Raw genomic sequence first — 14,373 nt, 5'->3', positions numbered from 1 at the left:
TGAAACAATTATTATCGGTATTGTACAAAGTAAAAACACATATCAATCATCCACAGAGAAGTTTATGACTAAATTTACAGCATTTTATACAATTCGGCGGAAATCGAGATTGCTGAAAACTCGAAATTCGCAAGAAAATGAGTAAGATTTTGCGATAATAATGTTTTCTATACTTTTACTACCTGAACTTGGGTAGGTTATTGAAACTACTTTCAATAATATTTTATTGGTTTATAAATCTCAAAGCAACCGCTAAGTGCTGTAGCTTTTTTCTGTTGTTCAAAGAAATATACGACTATTACCTAAGAGAGTTTGGATATACACTTTTGTTTTGATCTAACATACAAATTTGAAATTCATAATTGTTAATTTTGAGGAAAAAAACATGAATTAAAGCAAACTTTAAAAAGCCGGCTTTTTGTGTTTTGAAAAATGGTCAAAAACCCGGCTTTTCGGTTTCGGTTTAAACCGGCTTGGAAGCCCCAACAACTAGCAAAACCCAACGGCTATTGGACAAAATGCTAGATTATTGTCTGTCAATTTGACAATATATGTACATATAAATTATACATTGTATACGAGTAATATAAATACATATACATTTTATATGAGTAATATAAATACATATGTATACATTGTATATGAGGCTGCAATTTGCACACCCCTAATTTCTCCGTAAGGGAAATTGTCGTCCGATAAGCGAGTGCTAAGTGTACGTGTCCAAAATGCGATTATGCTAATATTGACATATAAAATATGCGACTTTCAGAAAAGAAAGGCCACAAGAAGGGAGGGCTGTTCAACAAGAACTCATTCCAAGTGAGTTCTCGCTCATTTCACGTACGATTTCCGGCTCGATTCGATTTTAATCCACGTTTTGAATATTTCAGACATTGAAAACTTCAGGCAAAACCAAATTCTTCAGCAAATCGACAGAAGAGGGCAGTGGTCGCCATAAATCTACTCCAACCTGTAGCGATCATAAACCACATGGCCTGTCGCGAAAAATCAACAAACTGCTGTTTGGCCACAAGGTACTAAATTAATTCATTTTTCTATTGTTTATATGTAGGTAGATAGTTTTTATCATTTTTTTTTTCATATTAAACAATTAAATATAAAAATTAAATTAAATATATTTAAAAGGTATTTGAAAAACAAATTATCGCGTGCCGATCAAATCGACAGATTTCTTTTAATTTTTTTTTATTTAATAACTTAATATGCCAACACCCATGCGATGATATTTCATCGGTAGAGACACGTGTTTTAAGCATTTTGCCATAAATGCTAATATTCGGAATAGATTTAGAAGGGTCTTCCTATCCTTTGCCCATTTATTATGTGAAGAAATTGAGTGGATAAAACAGAGCTTGCAGTTTACCATAGACGGTGTTTTTCCTGTCGAAATCAAGCAACTGCTTTTGTCTACTACTGTAAACAAAAGAAGACAGATGGAGCTGTGTGTCCAAAAGGCTGCTCAAAAAAGGGTATTAAAACTGGAATCGAATTCAAGACTAAATGAGACAAATCTATTCCTACAAACATTGAGTAAACTATTCAATCCATCTGTGGCCCGTACAAAATCTAATATTAATGTTAAAGAAACAGTTTTGTTTTATAGAAACCTGCCATTGTTTAATATATTAACAGAGGCTCAATGTTTGGAAGGATATCATCACTTTTTTTAGACAATTATTAGATAATATAAAAAGTGAATCCACGAATCTCAAAAAATCACACGAATCTCAAAAAAAAATCTGTAGAAATATGTTCCATGTTGAGTTTTAATAAATTTTAATTTGTACTGTAATTTTATTATATTATTTTTTAACTGTTGTGTTGTCTTTAAATTGTATACATGTATATAAATTTTAATTTTATTATTAATTTATTATATTACGCATCTATTTTTATAAATTTTATTCATAAAAGTAGATGCTAAATAGACGCTACAATTGAACATTTTTAATGCCCCAAAACGCTAGAATGCAAAATGAAAATGCTATAATTGACAAAAATAGATGCCCAAAATACGTGTCTCTAGTCATCGGATACAACATTATGTAGTATTATACATATAAGACGATTGCATAAGTTCGTGCCTGTTTACCGTTAAAAATCCTTTACCGCCGTGTGTGAAGATCGGGCACGAACTTATCCAAACTTCCAATATATAGAATACCTATAGCAGTAGCGGCTCGTGACAATTCATATTGGGGGGGGGGGGGTGGGGGCTGCAGAGATTAATCAGGCTGTAGTAGCTCGTTAACCAAACCGATGATGGAATGAAAACAAAAATAGCATGCATTTTTACTGTAATGGGAGGTCTGCAGCCCGCAGCCCATGTGGACGAGCCGCCACTGCATATATTCGCTCGTAGAGCGTGTTGACGTTTACTTTGTACTCTGCATAAAAGCTAACTATAGTATGATTACATTCCAATCATTAATAGACCGATCCTTTGAAAATGGAACGCTTGGAGGCGAAATTGAAGGAGTTCGAGAAGAACGGCATACCGATGGTTCCATATTTCGAGCCGATAACTTTGTCGCACAGTTCATACAAAACTCTCCTATATGTTAAGGATACAACTATTGAAATGGTGCTCGACATCACACGTAAGTCTTTCTCGCTTTAATTAAAATTCCCTTTGACTTCGATCGATCGATAATATCTTGTCGGTGTGCATATGCCTACTGTGAAGTTGACCGTTGTAGGTTGAAAAGTGAACTTTCAATAGCAGTGGTTGACTTTTTCAACAAACGGCCATTTTCAAACATACTTATCCCATTTGTTCTAAAGTGGCATTTTCAACATCAACATAAGCAAACAAAAACTATATTTATTTATTTATTTAACCACTCCATCGCTATAAGTACACCGGTGCGCGCTCTTTAGTATTTAAGGCTTTGACTTGAAATTAATTTTGGCATCTTCACAGTGACATCTAAAAATTTCCTGTGATACTAGGCGTTCCAAAAAACCGACCGAAAGAAAAAGCCAAATACTTTCAACAATATTGTATTGGTTTATGACTTGGTCTTCGTCCATTACTATATCTCAAAGCCACCGCTAATAGTGCTATACCTTGTTTTTGTTGTTCAAAGAAAGTTTGGATCCAATACAATTTTTTTTAATCTTTCATAGTAATTTAAAATTCAAAATTATTATTTTCGTTTATTTTATCGAGGTAGGCCAGTTATCAATAGAATTTTTGTTATTAATCCACAAGAATAGTCGAAATATGATTTTTCTAAGTGGAATTTTATTTAATTCTCATATAAAGACAATTTAATATATCATCCCTATTAATTCAATTCAGATTCGTGTAAATACGAGTAAATACTAGTACGAGTTTTTTGCTCGAAATTTTACCGATTTAAAGTTCGGCACACTTCCATTAACCCTTTTAAACGAAAACAAAAAATAATGTGGCCAAAACAATATCCCAATAAACATGTTTCAATAGAAAATACTCAATATAAAATAGAATTAACAGTGGGAAAAAATGCCAAGTGAAAATACGTACTTTTGACTTTTGATTTAAACTGGACGACTACTTAGAGAGATTTGAAAGCTGAAAAGTACTATAAACGAAAGATAAAATACCCGACTTTAGGTTCCAATATTCATTTTGAACAGGAAATTGACGTATTTTGAGACATCGACCGGACAACACCAAAATATAGAAAAATCGCGCGATTTAAAAAACACATATTATATATCGTTCTCTAGTTATGACCACACAAAATAGCATGGTCATAACTAGAGAACGGACCCAAGGCGCGCCGGTCATTGTTCAATCGTTGGCAAAGGTTCGGCAAACCTTTAACAATGCATTTACAACATTTGAACAATGAACGGTGCGCTAGGAGTCCGGGCTTTAGTCATAACTAGAGGTCGGAATCTGAAGGGGCCGGAAACGCGTCGCGTATTGTTCCATTGTTGTAAATCCTTTGTAAAAAAGGTTCGGCAAACCTTTAACAATGCATTTACAATCTTTGAACAATAAACAGCCGGTTCAGATTCCGGTCTCTAGTCATAACACTATCCCAATAAACATGTTTCAAAAAGTCATATCTTGTCTCTGAACCAAAAAAAAAAGTCGTCATTTGTCGAACAGTGTTATCAATGACGATTTACATACATACATATGTATGTATGTATGTATATCGTGAAGCCAAATCTCTAACCGGCCAATATGTCATATTTTGACAAAAACATTGTCTAATCAAGTGCTTGGTTTTCGTTCGTGCAAGAAAATAAACCTTGCAAAAATAAAGAAGATCGACAGTGTTCATAATTTGGCGAAGCTCTTCATTTGTAATTTTTAGTATGCTATAAATTCGTCATTTCAATCATTTTGTTCCTCGTGCCTCCTCATCTTGTTCTCGCAGTTGAAACTTATTAAAAATTATAACAATAAGAGCTGAAAAGTATTTAACAAAACATTTTGTTAAAATGTCCAGAAAAAAAGATTTTTCTACTTAAAAAATACTTGAATTATTATTTTGGAAATTTGTTTGGCTGTAAGAAAATAATATGAATATACATATGTATGGTGTACCGCTGTTGCAAGTGTATCGTCTATCAAAGTGCTTTTCAGCCTTTAATGCAATTTAACAGTACTTTAGGTTTATACAAAGGACAATATTGAAATGCATGTGTCTTTGAAGGGCAAAATCTCATTATGTATACAGAACCTTCAATTGAAACTCCAATTATGTGTTGCAGAACTGAGCGAGAGGGAAGCGAACAGGCAGAGAGTGATTTTGGAAATGATAGCCACCGAAGCATCCTACATAAAGCACATCAGAACAGCTGTTGAGGTTCGTACCACTGCCATCAATCGAATAATAATTACAATGGTGACATCCTATGTATTTGCGCAAAAACCCTTTTCAACGAAAAATTCTCCCAATTCTTTGAAAAAACCTCTGGATGCCAACACAGTCAGTGGTGTCGCCCTAATGGTTTCCATGGGTTTCCGTAAACCCGTAAGGTATTACTATGTCAAGCGAAGATTAACACTGCTATAGAATTCCAACGAAACAGCTCGAATGTTTCGTTTTGAAAAGACGATACCATGTATGGTACCATGTACACCACATTTTTTCTATATGTTTAAAACTATCTAAAAAAAAACCACGTCGCACATCCCACGCTGTGTGATTTCGCCATTATTATGTAAAAAAAACTAGTGTTGCGCCTGTTGATTTCAACGGGTGGTTTCGAAAAGGAATCAAAGGAATATTAATCGTAATAAAAGTGGCACATTATACACTTAGCGATCCATCCCGTTGGAAATGAGAATGAATGTGTGCATGTGCCCTAGGGGCTTCGCCCCCGCGACCCCCGACGCCCCCAGCGCCCGCGCCCCCGACACCTCGCGCGCTCCAGGGTCGTCGCACTCGGCGAATGCGACGACGCTCGAAGCCCCCCCCCCCCCCCTCCCCCACTACCACGCTTCCCGGCGTCTCGATTACTCGGCTGTGATTGGTTCCCCATACTGGTTGATCGTCCGTCACAAACATACATATTTAGCGACAGTCGTCTTTTACATATATTATTATTGAAATTTATATTTATTTAAATTTAAATTTAAATTTTCACGTAACAGTGCCTTGTATGTATATACATATGTACATGAATGAATCATTGAATGCACTGACATTTCGATAAATCTTTCAGATCTTCTATTCAGCAGCTTATGCCCTGCAAGCCGATGGCATCATGACGGATGTGGATAGCAAGAAAATCTTCGCAAACATCACAGACGTGCTGAACGTGAACCTGGCGTATTGGGGAACTTATTTGTATCCCATGTTTGCTGACGCGGTCGCTCGCAAAGAAAGGTTTGTTATATGAAATTTATATGTATATGCAAACATGTACGCCAGATGTTGTTCGACATTTTCAGGTGTAGTACATAGTTGGTTTTACGGGCGAAAGGGGCGTTCAAAACTCGTCGATATAATGCGTTCGCTCGTGAAACCGACTGTAACAAAACGCCTCGCTTATTGGGAATAGCCCAGTAGAAAAGTCAAAACGGTATCTGATTGTTTGAATGCTACGACGTAAAATTATCAATGTTGAAAAAAGAAGGTTTAAGCAATAGAGGAATTCCTAGGAAGATGCAATGCATTTGAGTTCCTAATTTTATTTTTTATTTCATCTTTAATGTAACTAACTGTAACCCCAATGCGCCTTCCTGACCAGAAACATTGTACACTTGATACAAATATTATAAGTATTATACAAAGTACATGGATACATATCAAGTAATATCCACAAATACATCTATGGTCAAATGTGTAAATTTGCACCATTTTTCAATTAACATTAATTATTATCCAAAGTAGATAATTGATTGAGTAAAACAGTCTGGTCATTATTATAAACATTATACATATGTATTGATAAAATTATAAATGCATATAGAATTGTAAATAGGTTTTTGGGCTATTTTTCCTATTATGCCGCACATTAACATTAGAATAATATGATACTATGATTACTAACATAATTAAATTAAAATTGTAAAATAGAAAATGATCAGTAGATCAGTAGCTATTAAAATAGATACAAGATGTATTGCGAACATAATTTAGTAATAATAAAAAGCATTTAAAAATCAAAATCAAATAAATACATATGTATTCATAAAATTATAAATACATATATATGTATGTACATACATATGTACCAATCACGATATTTTTGCCTATTGTACCAAGCTATCTGGAATATATTAGATATTTAAAAACGTTTAAATGCAATTAAACATGATAATATAAAATAAGCCAAACCCCATTCACTGACAGGTTCAACACGCAGCTTTTGTACGACGGAATATTGAATTTCCACGAAAAATTCAAGCCATATGAGATATTTGTCTACGCGCAAAAGAACGTCCAAAAGTACAGACGCCATATAATGGATAATAACGCCATCTTCACCGCTTATATAACTTGGTGTGAATCGCAGAAGGAGTGTAATAGGTTTGTCGTCTTTCTTCTACACTCTCCATGCTGAATTATTATGTGTATAATATTGGGTATTGTATTTATTTGGCTGTGTGAATTCAGATTGAAGTTGGCAGATATTTTGGTGAAACCAATGCAACGCTTGACCAAGTACGTCCTTCTCTTCGACTCAATGTATACTTTGACCGACTACGAACCGGAGAGGACAACAATTGAGAAAATGTTGTACACCGTCAAAAATTACATGGAAATCGTCAATCTCAGTATTAGTTACTGGGAAGATTCTGCAATCACGGATAAAGTCATAAACTGCATTGATGGCTATGATGTATTAGTAAGAGCTATGGTCAATTGAGGATTATAAACTCTATTTTATCCAAATTTTAATGAAAACAAGTTTTTTTGATGGACGAAAGAATGATTTAATTTAATTTGTTTATGTTTATACAGGACAAAGATGAAGAATTAGAACCGATCCTCAGAGAGTATTTAAACTTGAATCTGAAAGGTCCTATACCTGGTTGTGATCCAAAACATCGCCGTATTCTAATATTGCAAGGAGATCTGCGCATGAAGGATAATCTTGATCCTCGTTTTTCTAAATCAAATGTATTGTTGCTTTTTTTTTTTCCATTACCTTAATTATTTATCAACTTACTAATCTTTCAAATTTATATACGCATAAGTATTATAAACATAAGTACATAAATGTATGCTTTTTCAACTTGAATCTGCACCAGGAATGTCAAATATGCAGTTTTTATGATTTAATTGAATTGTGTTATTTTTTTTTTTTTATTTATGAATTTTAGATTGAGATCAAAGCATTTCTTCTAACGGACATGTTACTGGTGTGTGCTCAGTCAAAAAGGAAAAGACCGGAGGATGAAGTTACTTATAAAGTGATACGGTTAGCGAGCAAAGATTTTTTTAAACTGACAAATAATTTAATTTAATGATTATTTATTTGACTTTTTTTGTTATTTAGCCAAAAGTACATGGTTGATAAACTGAAATTATATCCTATAACACAGATGAAAGATGGTAAAGAAGAATTGGTAACATTACAATTTGTTTATGTGGACGATACTGGCACTGCGGTGAATTTCTTTTCATTCAGTGATATAAATGGTAGCCACAAGGAGACTGCTTTCTATCCTTCTCTGAAGGTTACTATTATTATTCTCTTATCTATTAAAATTATACCTTATCTAAAAATTGTTTGATTAAGTCTCCAGCATCTTTCCAAAAGAACTGTGTAAACCTAGTATAAACCTAACCTTTCACAAATTGACCTCACATTCATATCTCAACTTCTTCTGAATTGATCCAGTGGTCTTTTACCTACATGACTCTTATTCTGAGATTTTTTCTTAGACGCACTACTATTTGTGTAGAAGTTTTTACAATGAACGTGTGATTAATTAATTAATTAATTAATTTTTCAGAGTTCAAATATGTACTTACTTCAAATGATATTGGTTTTTCATTCCAAATGTACCCATTTTCATTTTAAATTGACCTTTATTCATTTCAAATTAAACCTTTTTCCTTTCAAATTGACCCTTTTTCATTGGAAATTGACATTGAAAAGGGGTGTGTCAATTTGAAAAGAAAAACGGTCAATTTGGAATGAAAAACCTGTATATATAATTATTATACTTTGTACATGATTGATATTTATGATATAGACTTGGGAAAACGCCATCAATGAAGCAAAAATGACAGTCAAACTGGCTCGAATGTATCATCAGCAGCCGGCTAAGTATAACATGGAATTTGACACCGATTCCCTCTCAGACACTGATATTGAAAAAAAAGTTAACATTATTCCCCTTCGATTACAATTATATATATATATATTTGTTTTTAACTCATATAAGAATGAATAATGTTGGTTTTTAGGAAGTCGCCCATCCGGAAAAGTCTAGAAACGCATTAATAAAAGCCGCCCAAGGTCGAGTATCGACCATGGTGCATGGAGTGTCTCTAGAGCGAGAAAATAACAACGGTATAATTTATAAAATTCAATCAGTTTATCATTCACAACTCAAATATTGACTGTTTTAAATTTGCTTCTCAAAGGATCAGCAGATCCAAGGGCAAACAGGAGCAACTCGAGGGGTGGCTCGAGAGGAAGGTCCAGAGACAGTTCCAGAACTTCGCGCATGTCGAGCTACCAACAATCTTGCAGGTAAATAATAATTTCACGTATAGCCTGGATGTTGATAACGAGTTTTCACCTAGTTATTAAAAAGAATCGTCATTGCAGTGGCTCTTACGACACTAATGAGTATGGAGCTACAAGTACTCGTAGAATTGGCAGCGGGGATACTTCTATCGATCGCCACACAATATCGATGAGTAGCGATGAATGGAATCCGGATTATTTCTATCCAGAATCAAACCAAAAGGTATTTTTTTATTAGTATTTATTTAATAACTTAATATGCCATAACTAACGTGACCATTTATTTTTTTCCTCAAAACGAGACATCTACCAATTTTTGGTTATATATGTATACATATACATATGTGTATTCAAGAAAACGTATATTTTTTATTTTTTAATGAAAACAACAGGAATGAACACGTGAAAATAAATAATTTGTGTGGTCTTATATTTTTCTTAGGAACAAATTTCCTTAAGTATTTTTGGTGTTAGATTTTAAACAATAATGAAATTCTTGGCAGGATTTCTTAAAATTTACTTTGGTAATTAGCATTGCTTTAAGAACTGCGACTCGCAACTGTGTTTCGCTTGTTCACAACTTATTTATAAGGGAAAAGACCCTGTCTATGGGTGGATTAGTGCCGGACCGGCATAAAAATTTGTTACCGTGGGCTGCTCTCAGTTTGAAAACGGGACATTTCAACGTCCCGAAGCTGTACTTGGGGACAACGGGATAGGCTACCTAAAAACGGGACGTATGATCACGTTAGCGATAACCCATGCGAAGATATTTCATCGGATACAACACCACTTAATAAAGGGCAATGAGCAAAGAAGCACCGATAACTGTGTACATACGTATATTATATACATTATTTTTTTTCATAGCATATTCTACGATCAAAGAGTCCTGGTCAGAAACATCAAATTCGTCAACAAGTTATACAAGCAACGCCCAATACACTGAGTGTTCAACCACTACACGCATTAACACTCGGTCAAAGCATGCCAGACTTGGCTTCCATTGAACCGAATACCGTATTGAAGTACGATATAAATACATACTATCATATTATCTTGTCTTAAATACAGTTTAAGGTTTAATCAATATGCACTTGTCGCCAACAGGATACCTAAAGTGGTTGAGACTATACCGAGGGACCCAAATAGGCAAATGTACTTGAGGGCTGGGCCTCCGGCTGGAGCCCTGGGACCTGACACCAGAGGAACAAGTTATCCACCTCCCTGTCCACCAAGGTATTGTTTGTCCACTTGTCTACAATTGTTATTAAGCAAAAATAAATTAATGAAAAAATGTGTCAAATTATAGGGCAGCGCTTCGCAGGGGATTAGCCATATCGAAGAATCCTCTGATAAAAAGCAAACACATTTCAAGAGACAGCAGCCCAGCAACTACTTCGAAATATGACAAAGTATAAAATTTTTTAAATCTATTTAATAATCCATTGAAACTATTTAGTAATTTAAATTTTTTTATTTCAGTCACCGGCAAAAGTTTCATCTCTAACACCCTGTGTTATCGAACCGGCTATAGCTGAAGCTGTCAATCTACAGACTAAGAGGAAATATTTGATGCTCCCATCTACGTAAGTATATTTTTATTTATATTTATTTATATTACTTATATTTTTTGCACACCTTTTTGTTGGTAACATTGTTCGACACAAAAAATGGTTCAGAGATGAGATATGACTTTTCTTATAGATCTATGCTCAGTAAACACGAATCTGGTAATATTCGTGTAAATACTAGTAAATAATAGTAGCGAATTTTTAGCTCGCAATTTTACCGATTTAAAATTCAGCTCATTTCCAATTAACCCTTTTAAACGAAAACAAAAAATAGTGTGGCTAGAACACTATCCCAATAAACATGTTTCAATAGAAAATACTCAATATAAAATAGTATTAACAGTGGGAAAAAATCCCAAGTGAAAATACGTACTTTTGACTTTTGATTTGAACTAGACGACTACTTAGAGAGATTTGAAAGCTAAAAAGTACTACAAATGAAAGATAAAATACCCGACTATAGATTACAATATTCATTTTGAACAGGAAATCGACATATTTTGAGACATCGACCGAACAACACCAAGATATAGAAAAATCGCGCGATTTAAAAAACACATATTATATATCTCTGAATCTCGAGCCAATAAACATTTTTTATTACCAGATTCGTGTTCACTGGACATAGATCTATGAGAAAAGTCATATCTTGTCTCTGGACCATAAAAAAAGTCGTCATTTGTCGAACAGTGTAATTGAATTATTAGTCACATTACGATCGCCTAAAAAAAAACAATTTTTGCCATGAAAATCACGAATATGGAATATTTAGCGCTCGAGTTCGCGTTAATGTGATAGTTGTCGTTAGTATGATGGACTTTTCAGCTGCCAGATTTTCCGTTATAGAGATTTTAGTGACTTTTGGGCGAGCGCATTGTGACCAATGATCACCTAACCCCTTTTGTTATCTAAAATGTGTTATTTATTTACGAATGCAGATCTCAACATGACTCAGAAGGTGGACAACGATCTCAGCTCCATAGTCCAGATGTTGTAAAAGGCATCTTTGAATAAAAAAAGCTTTAAATTGACGATAAGATTTAGGAGTAGATATCCATTTTGAAATTATAATGTATGAATGCAACTCGACTTCTTTTTTAAGAAGTGGAGGAACCATTCACTGGAGAGAGCGGCCTAATTCTCAAGGTAGTATCGGTATATTCAGCAGACCACATAAACGCTGATAGCAAAAAATTACATATTATGTATACATATTTCAAATTTACAATACATTTATGTAGCGTTGCTTTTGGAATAGTTTAACCGAGCTTGTGTAATAAAAGTTTATTTTATAATGTCCTATTCTGTAACACTTTAACATATGTATGTATGTATAGATGCATATGTATATGTATATACATATATAGTATTTTCTTAGAACAAAAACTTATTTATATACAAAACCCTCGAAATAATAGAAAATCCAATTTTTAAAAATGCTTACAGTCAATATTTTTATAATATACATATATAATTATGTAAATTAGTAAAGGTGTGTCTTAATGTCGTCAATATTTATATTATGTCTATTACAAGAAGACAAAGAAATGTAATGTGTGTCACAACCAACTGAAGAAAGTTAAATTATGTTTTTAGATTAATTATGTAATGATGATAAAGACACTTATAAACAATTGTTTTGTAAAATCTTTAAATTAAAGTCTAGTTTTCTCCTTTAAAGGTGTACATATGGTATGCATCAAAATATACTGACAACAAAAGATGCAATTTTCATTAAAAATTTCATGGAAGCATGTAGTTTTATCCGATTTTATTTCGATGCATATTTAAAGATTTTGTGCTTACTCTACAACCTCAAAAGAACGTCAAGTCACTCGTTTGTGATAACAATGTTACAACTCAAAATTTGAAGTTTTTCAAGAGACACTTTTAGTGATTTTGAATTACTATAAGTCATTACTAGTCATTGTGTAATTTCCCTCAGACTTCTTCACAAAACCTTTATATTAACGATATGTGGTTCTTAGCACGGTGTGTATTTCAATCAAAATGTAGGCCACTCTAAGAATATACAGATAGCTAACCGGTTGCAAGTGGAAAAAAATTAACATCGACACGGGATCGTCACTTGAAAATATTTTGAGTGGTTTTTTTTTCAAAATGGAATATCTATCCAATCTAAAAAAATAAAAAATAAAATATTTTCTTTGAGTATGCATTACGAATGTATGTATATGTTTATCAGTACATAGAGCCAAAACATTCCAGTTAACGATGTTGTAATTACAATTTACATATTACAAGGATACAGAATGAGAGAATTTTTGTGACGCCAACAATTGGCATTCATCAAAATAGAGTCAAATCTAAAAGTATAATATCTATTAGATCAGTATGTAAAACCTGAACATTCCAATTATCAATGTTGTGACAATTATAATTACAAGAATACGGAATGAGAGAATTTTTGTGATGACAATTCATCAAATATAAAAATATATCTATCTAGATCAGAACATTCCACTTATTGATGTTGTGACAATTATAATTACCAGAATACAGAATAAGAGAATTTTTCTGATGCCAAAACATCAAAATAGAATCAATTTTAAAATATATATATGTATGTAGATCAGTATGTAGAACCAGAATATTCCCATTATTGATGTTGTAACAATTATTATTACAATAATACTATTTATCAAAGTAGAGTCAACTCTATCTAGATCAGTATATGTATAACCAGAATATTCCCATTATTGATGTTGTAACAATTATTATTACAATAATACTATTTATCAAAGTAGAGTCAACTCTATCTAGATCAGTATATGTATAACCAGAATATTCCCATTATTGATGTTGTAACAATTATTATTACAATAATACTATTCATCAAAGTAGAGTCAACTCTATCTAGATCAGTATATAAGTATAACCAGAATATTCCCATTATTGATGTTGTAACAGTTATAATTACGAGAAAACAAAATTAGACAATTTTTGTGATGCCAATTATCAAAATGGAGTCAAATTTAAAATAAAAAAAAATAGTCTTAAGATAATATTTTGGTCCAAAGATTTTTATTTTGATTTTTGTGACTCGCGAATTGAAATGATTGAGACCTGTTTGTGATTTTTTAAGGCTCAACCTTCAATTTCAAGTGTCACAATATTTCAAACATTTTACTTTCACCGAAGCTTTGTATTGTTTAACGCATTCTTTTTATTATTATATATGTATATATATATATATATATATATATATACATGTATACATTTTTGTTTCTCTTTTTCTTCTGTTACCATCTTATCAATCGCTGATAAATCATCACCTATTTATTTTATATTATGTACAATGTGTACTCTCGATTGATAATATTATGTATACCCACATGTATTTATTGTGTCTAATATAAATGTTAATCTTAAAATCAATGCATAATATATTAATCAAATTAAAAATTTATTGATGTCTGATAACTATAATATATAATTGAAATTTTTGTGAAATTGTCTTAAATTAAAATGATATTATGAGTCCAAGTTTATAGAGAGGCATTTTTTAGAATTGGGTGGTATTATCATTATCATCGGGATGTGTAAAGTTCATTAGATAGAAATGTTTAAATTATCATGGTTGGGTCAATTAGTTGCT

At 32.7% G+C, this 14,373-nt stretch overlaps 1 protein-coding gene across 1 annotated transcript in view; it reads left to right on the top strand.

Moving 5' to 3' along the window:
- The window catches only part of LOC143922815 (uncharacterized), a 189,940-nt gene extending 177,045 nt beyond the window's left edge, over window positions 1-12,895 (top strand). The window contains exons 9-27 of the mRNA XM_077446146.1: window positions 770-819; window positions 891-1,034; window positions 2,456-2,621; window positions 4,738-4,832; window positions 5,695-5,858; window positions 6,828-7,004; window positions 7,092-7,323; window positions 7,440-7,598; window positions 7,802-7,899; window positions 7,978-8,158; window positions 8,681-8,809; window positions 8,895-9,000; window positions 9,075-9,183; window positions 9,262-9,403; window positions 10,051-10,208; window positions 10,291-10,454; window positions 10,498-10,595; window positions 10,666-10,769; window positions 11,693-12,895. Coding sequence (XP_077302272.1) covers window positions 770-819; window positions 891-1,034; window positions 2,456-2,621; window positions 4,738-4,832; window positions 5,695-5,858; window positions 6,828-7,004; window positions 7,092-7,323; window positions 7,440-7,598; window positions 7,802-7,899; window positions 7,978-8,158; window positions 8,681-8,809; window positions 8,895-9,000; window positions 9,075-9,183; window positions 9,262-9,403; window positions 10,051-10,208; window positions 10,291-10,454; window positions 10,498-10,595; window positions 10,666-10,769; window positions 11,693-11,768 — 2,552 coding nt within the window. The 3' untranslated portion in view covers window positions 11,769-12,895. The remainder of the gene's footprint in view (window positions 1-769; window positions 820-890; window positions 1,035-2,455; window positions 2,622-4,737; window positions 4,833-5,694; window positions 5,859-6,827; window positions 7,005-7,091; window positions 7,324-7,439; window positions 7,599-7,801; window positions 7,900-7,977; window positions 8,159-8,680; window positions 8,810-8,894; window positions 9,001-9,074; window positions 9,184-9,261; window positions 9,404-10,050; window positions 10,209-10,290; window positions 10,455-10,497; window positions 10,596-10,665; window positions 10,770-11,692) is intronic.
- The last annotated feature ends 1,478 nt before the right edge of the window (window positions 12,896-14,373 follow it).

Source organism: Arctopsyche grandis, chromosome 2 (assembly GCF_051622035.1).
Source record: "Arctopsyche grandis isolate Sample6627 chromosome 2, ASM5162203v2, whole genome shotgun sequence".
NCBI classification, from domain to species: domain Eukaryota; kingdom Metazoa; phylum Arthropoda; class Insecta; order Trichoptera; family Hydropsychidae; genus Arctopsyche; species Arctopsyche grandis.
The sequence above is the reverse complement of the archived record's forward strand: the minus strand, read 5'-3'. Positions and strand labels throughout refer to the sequence as shown.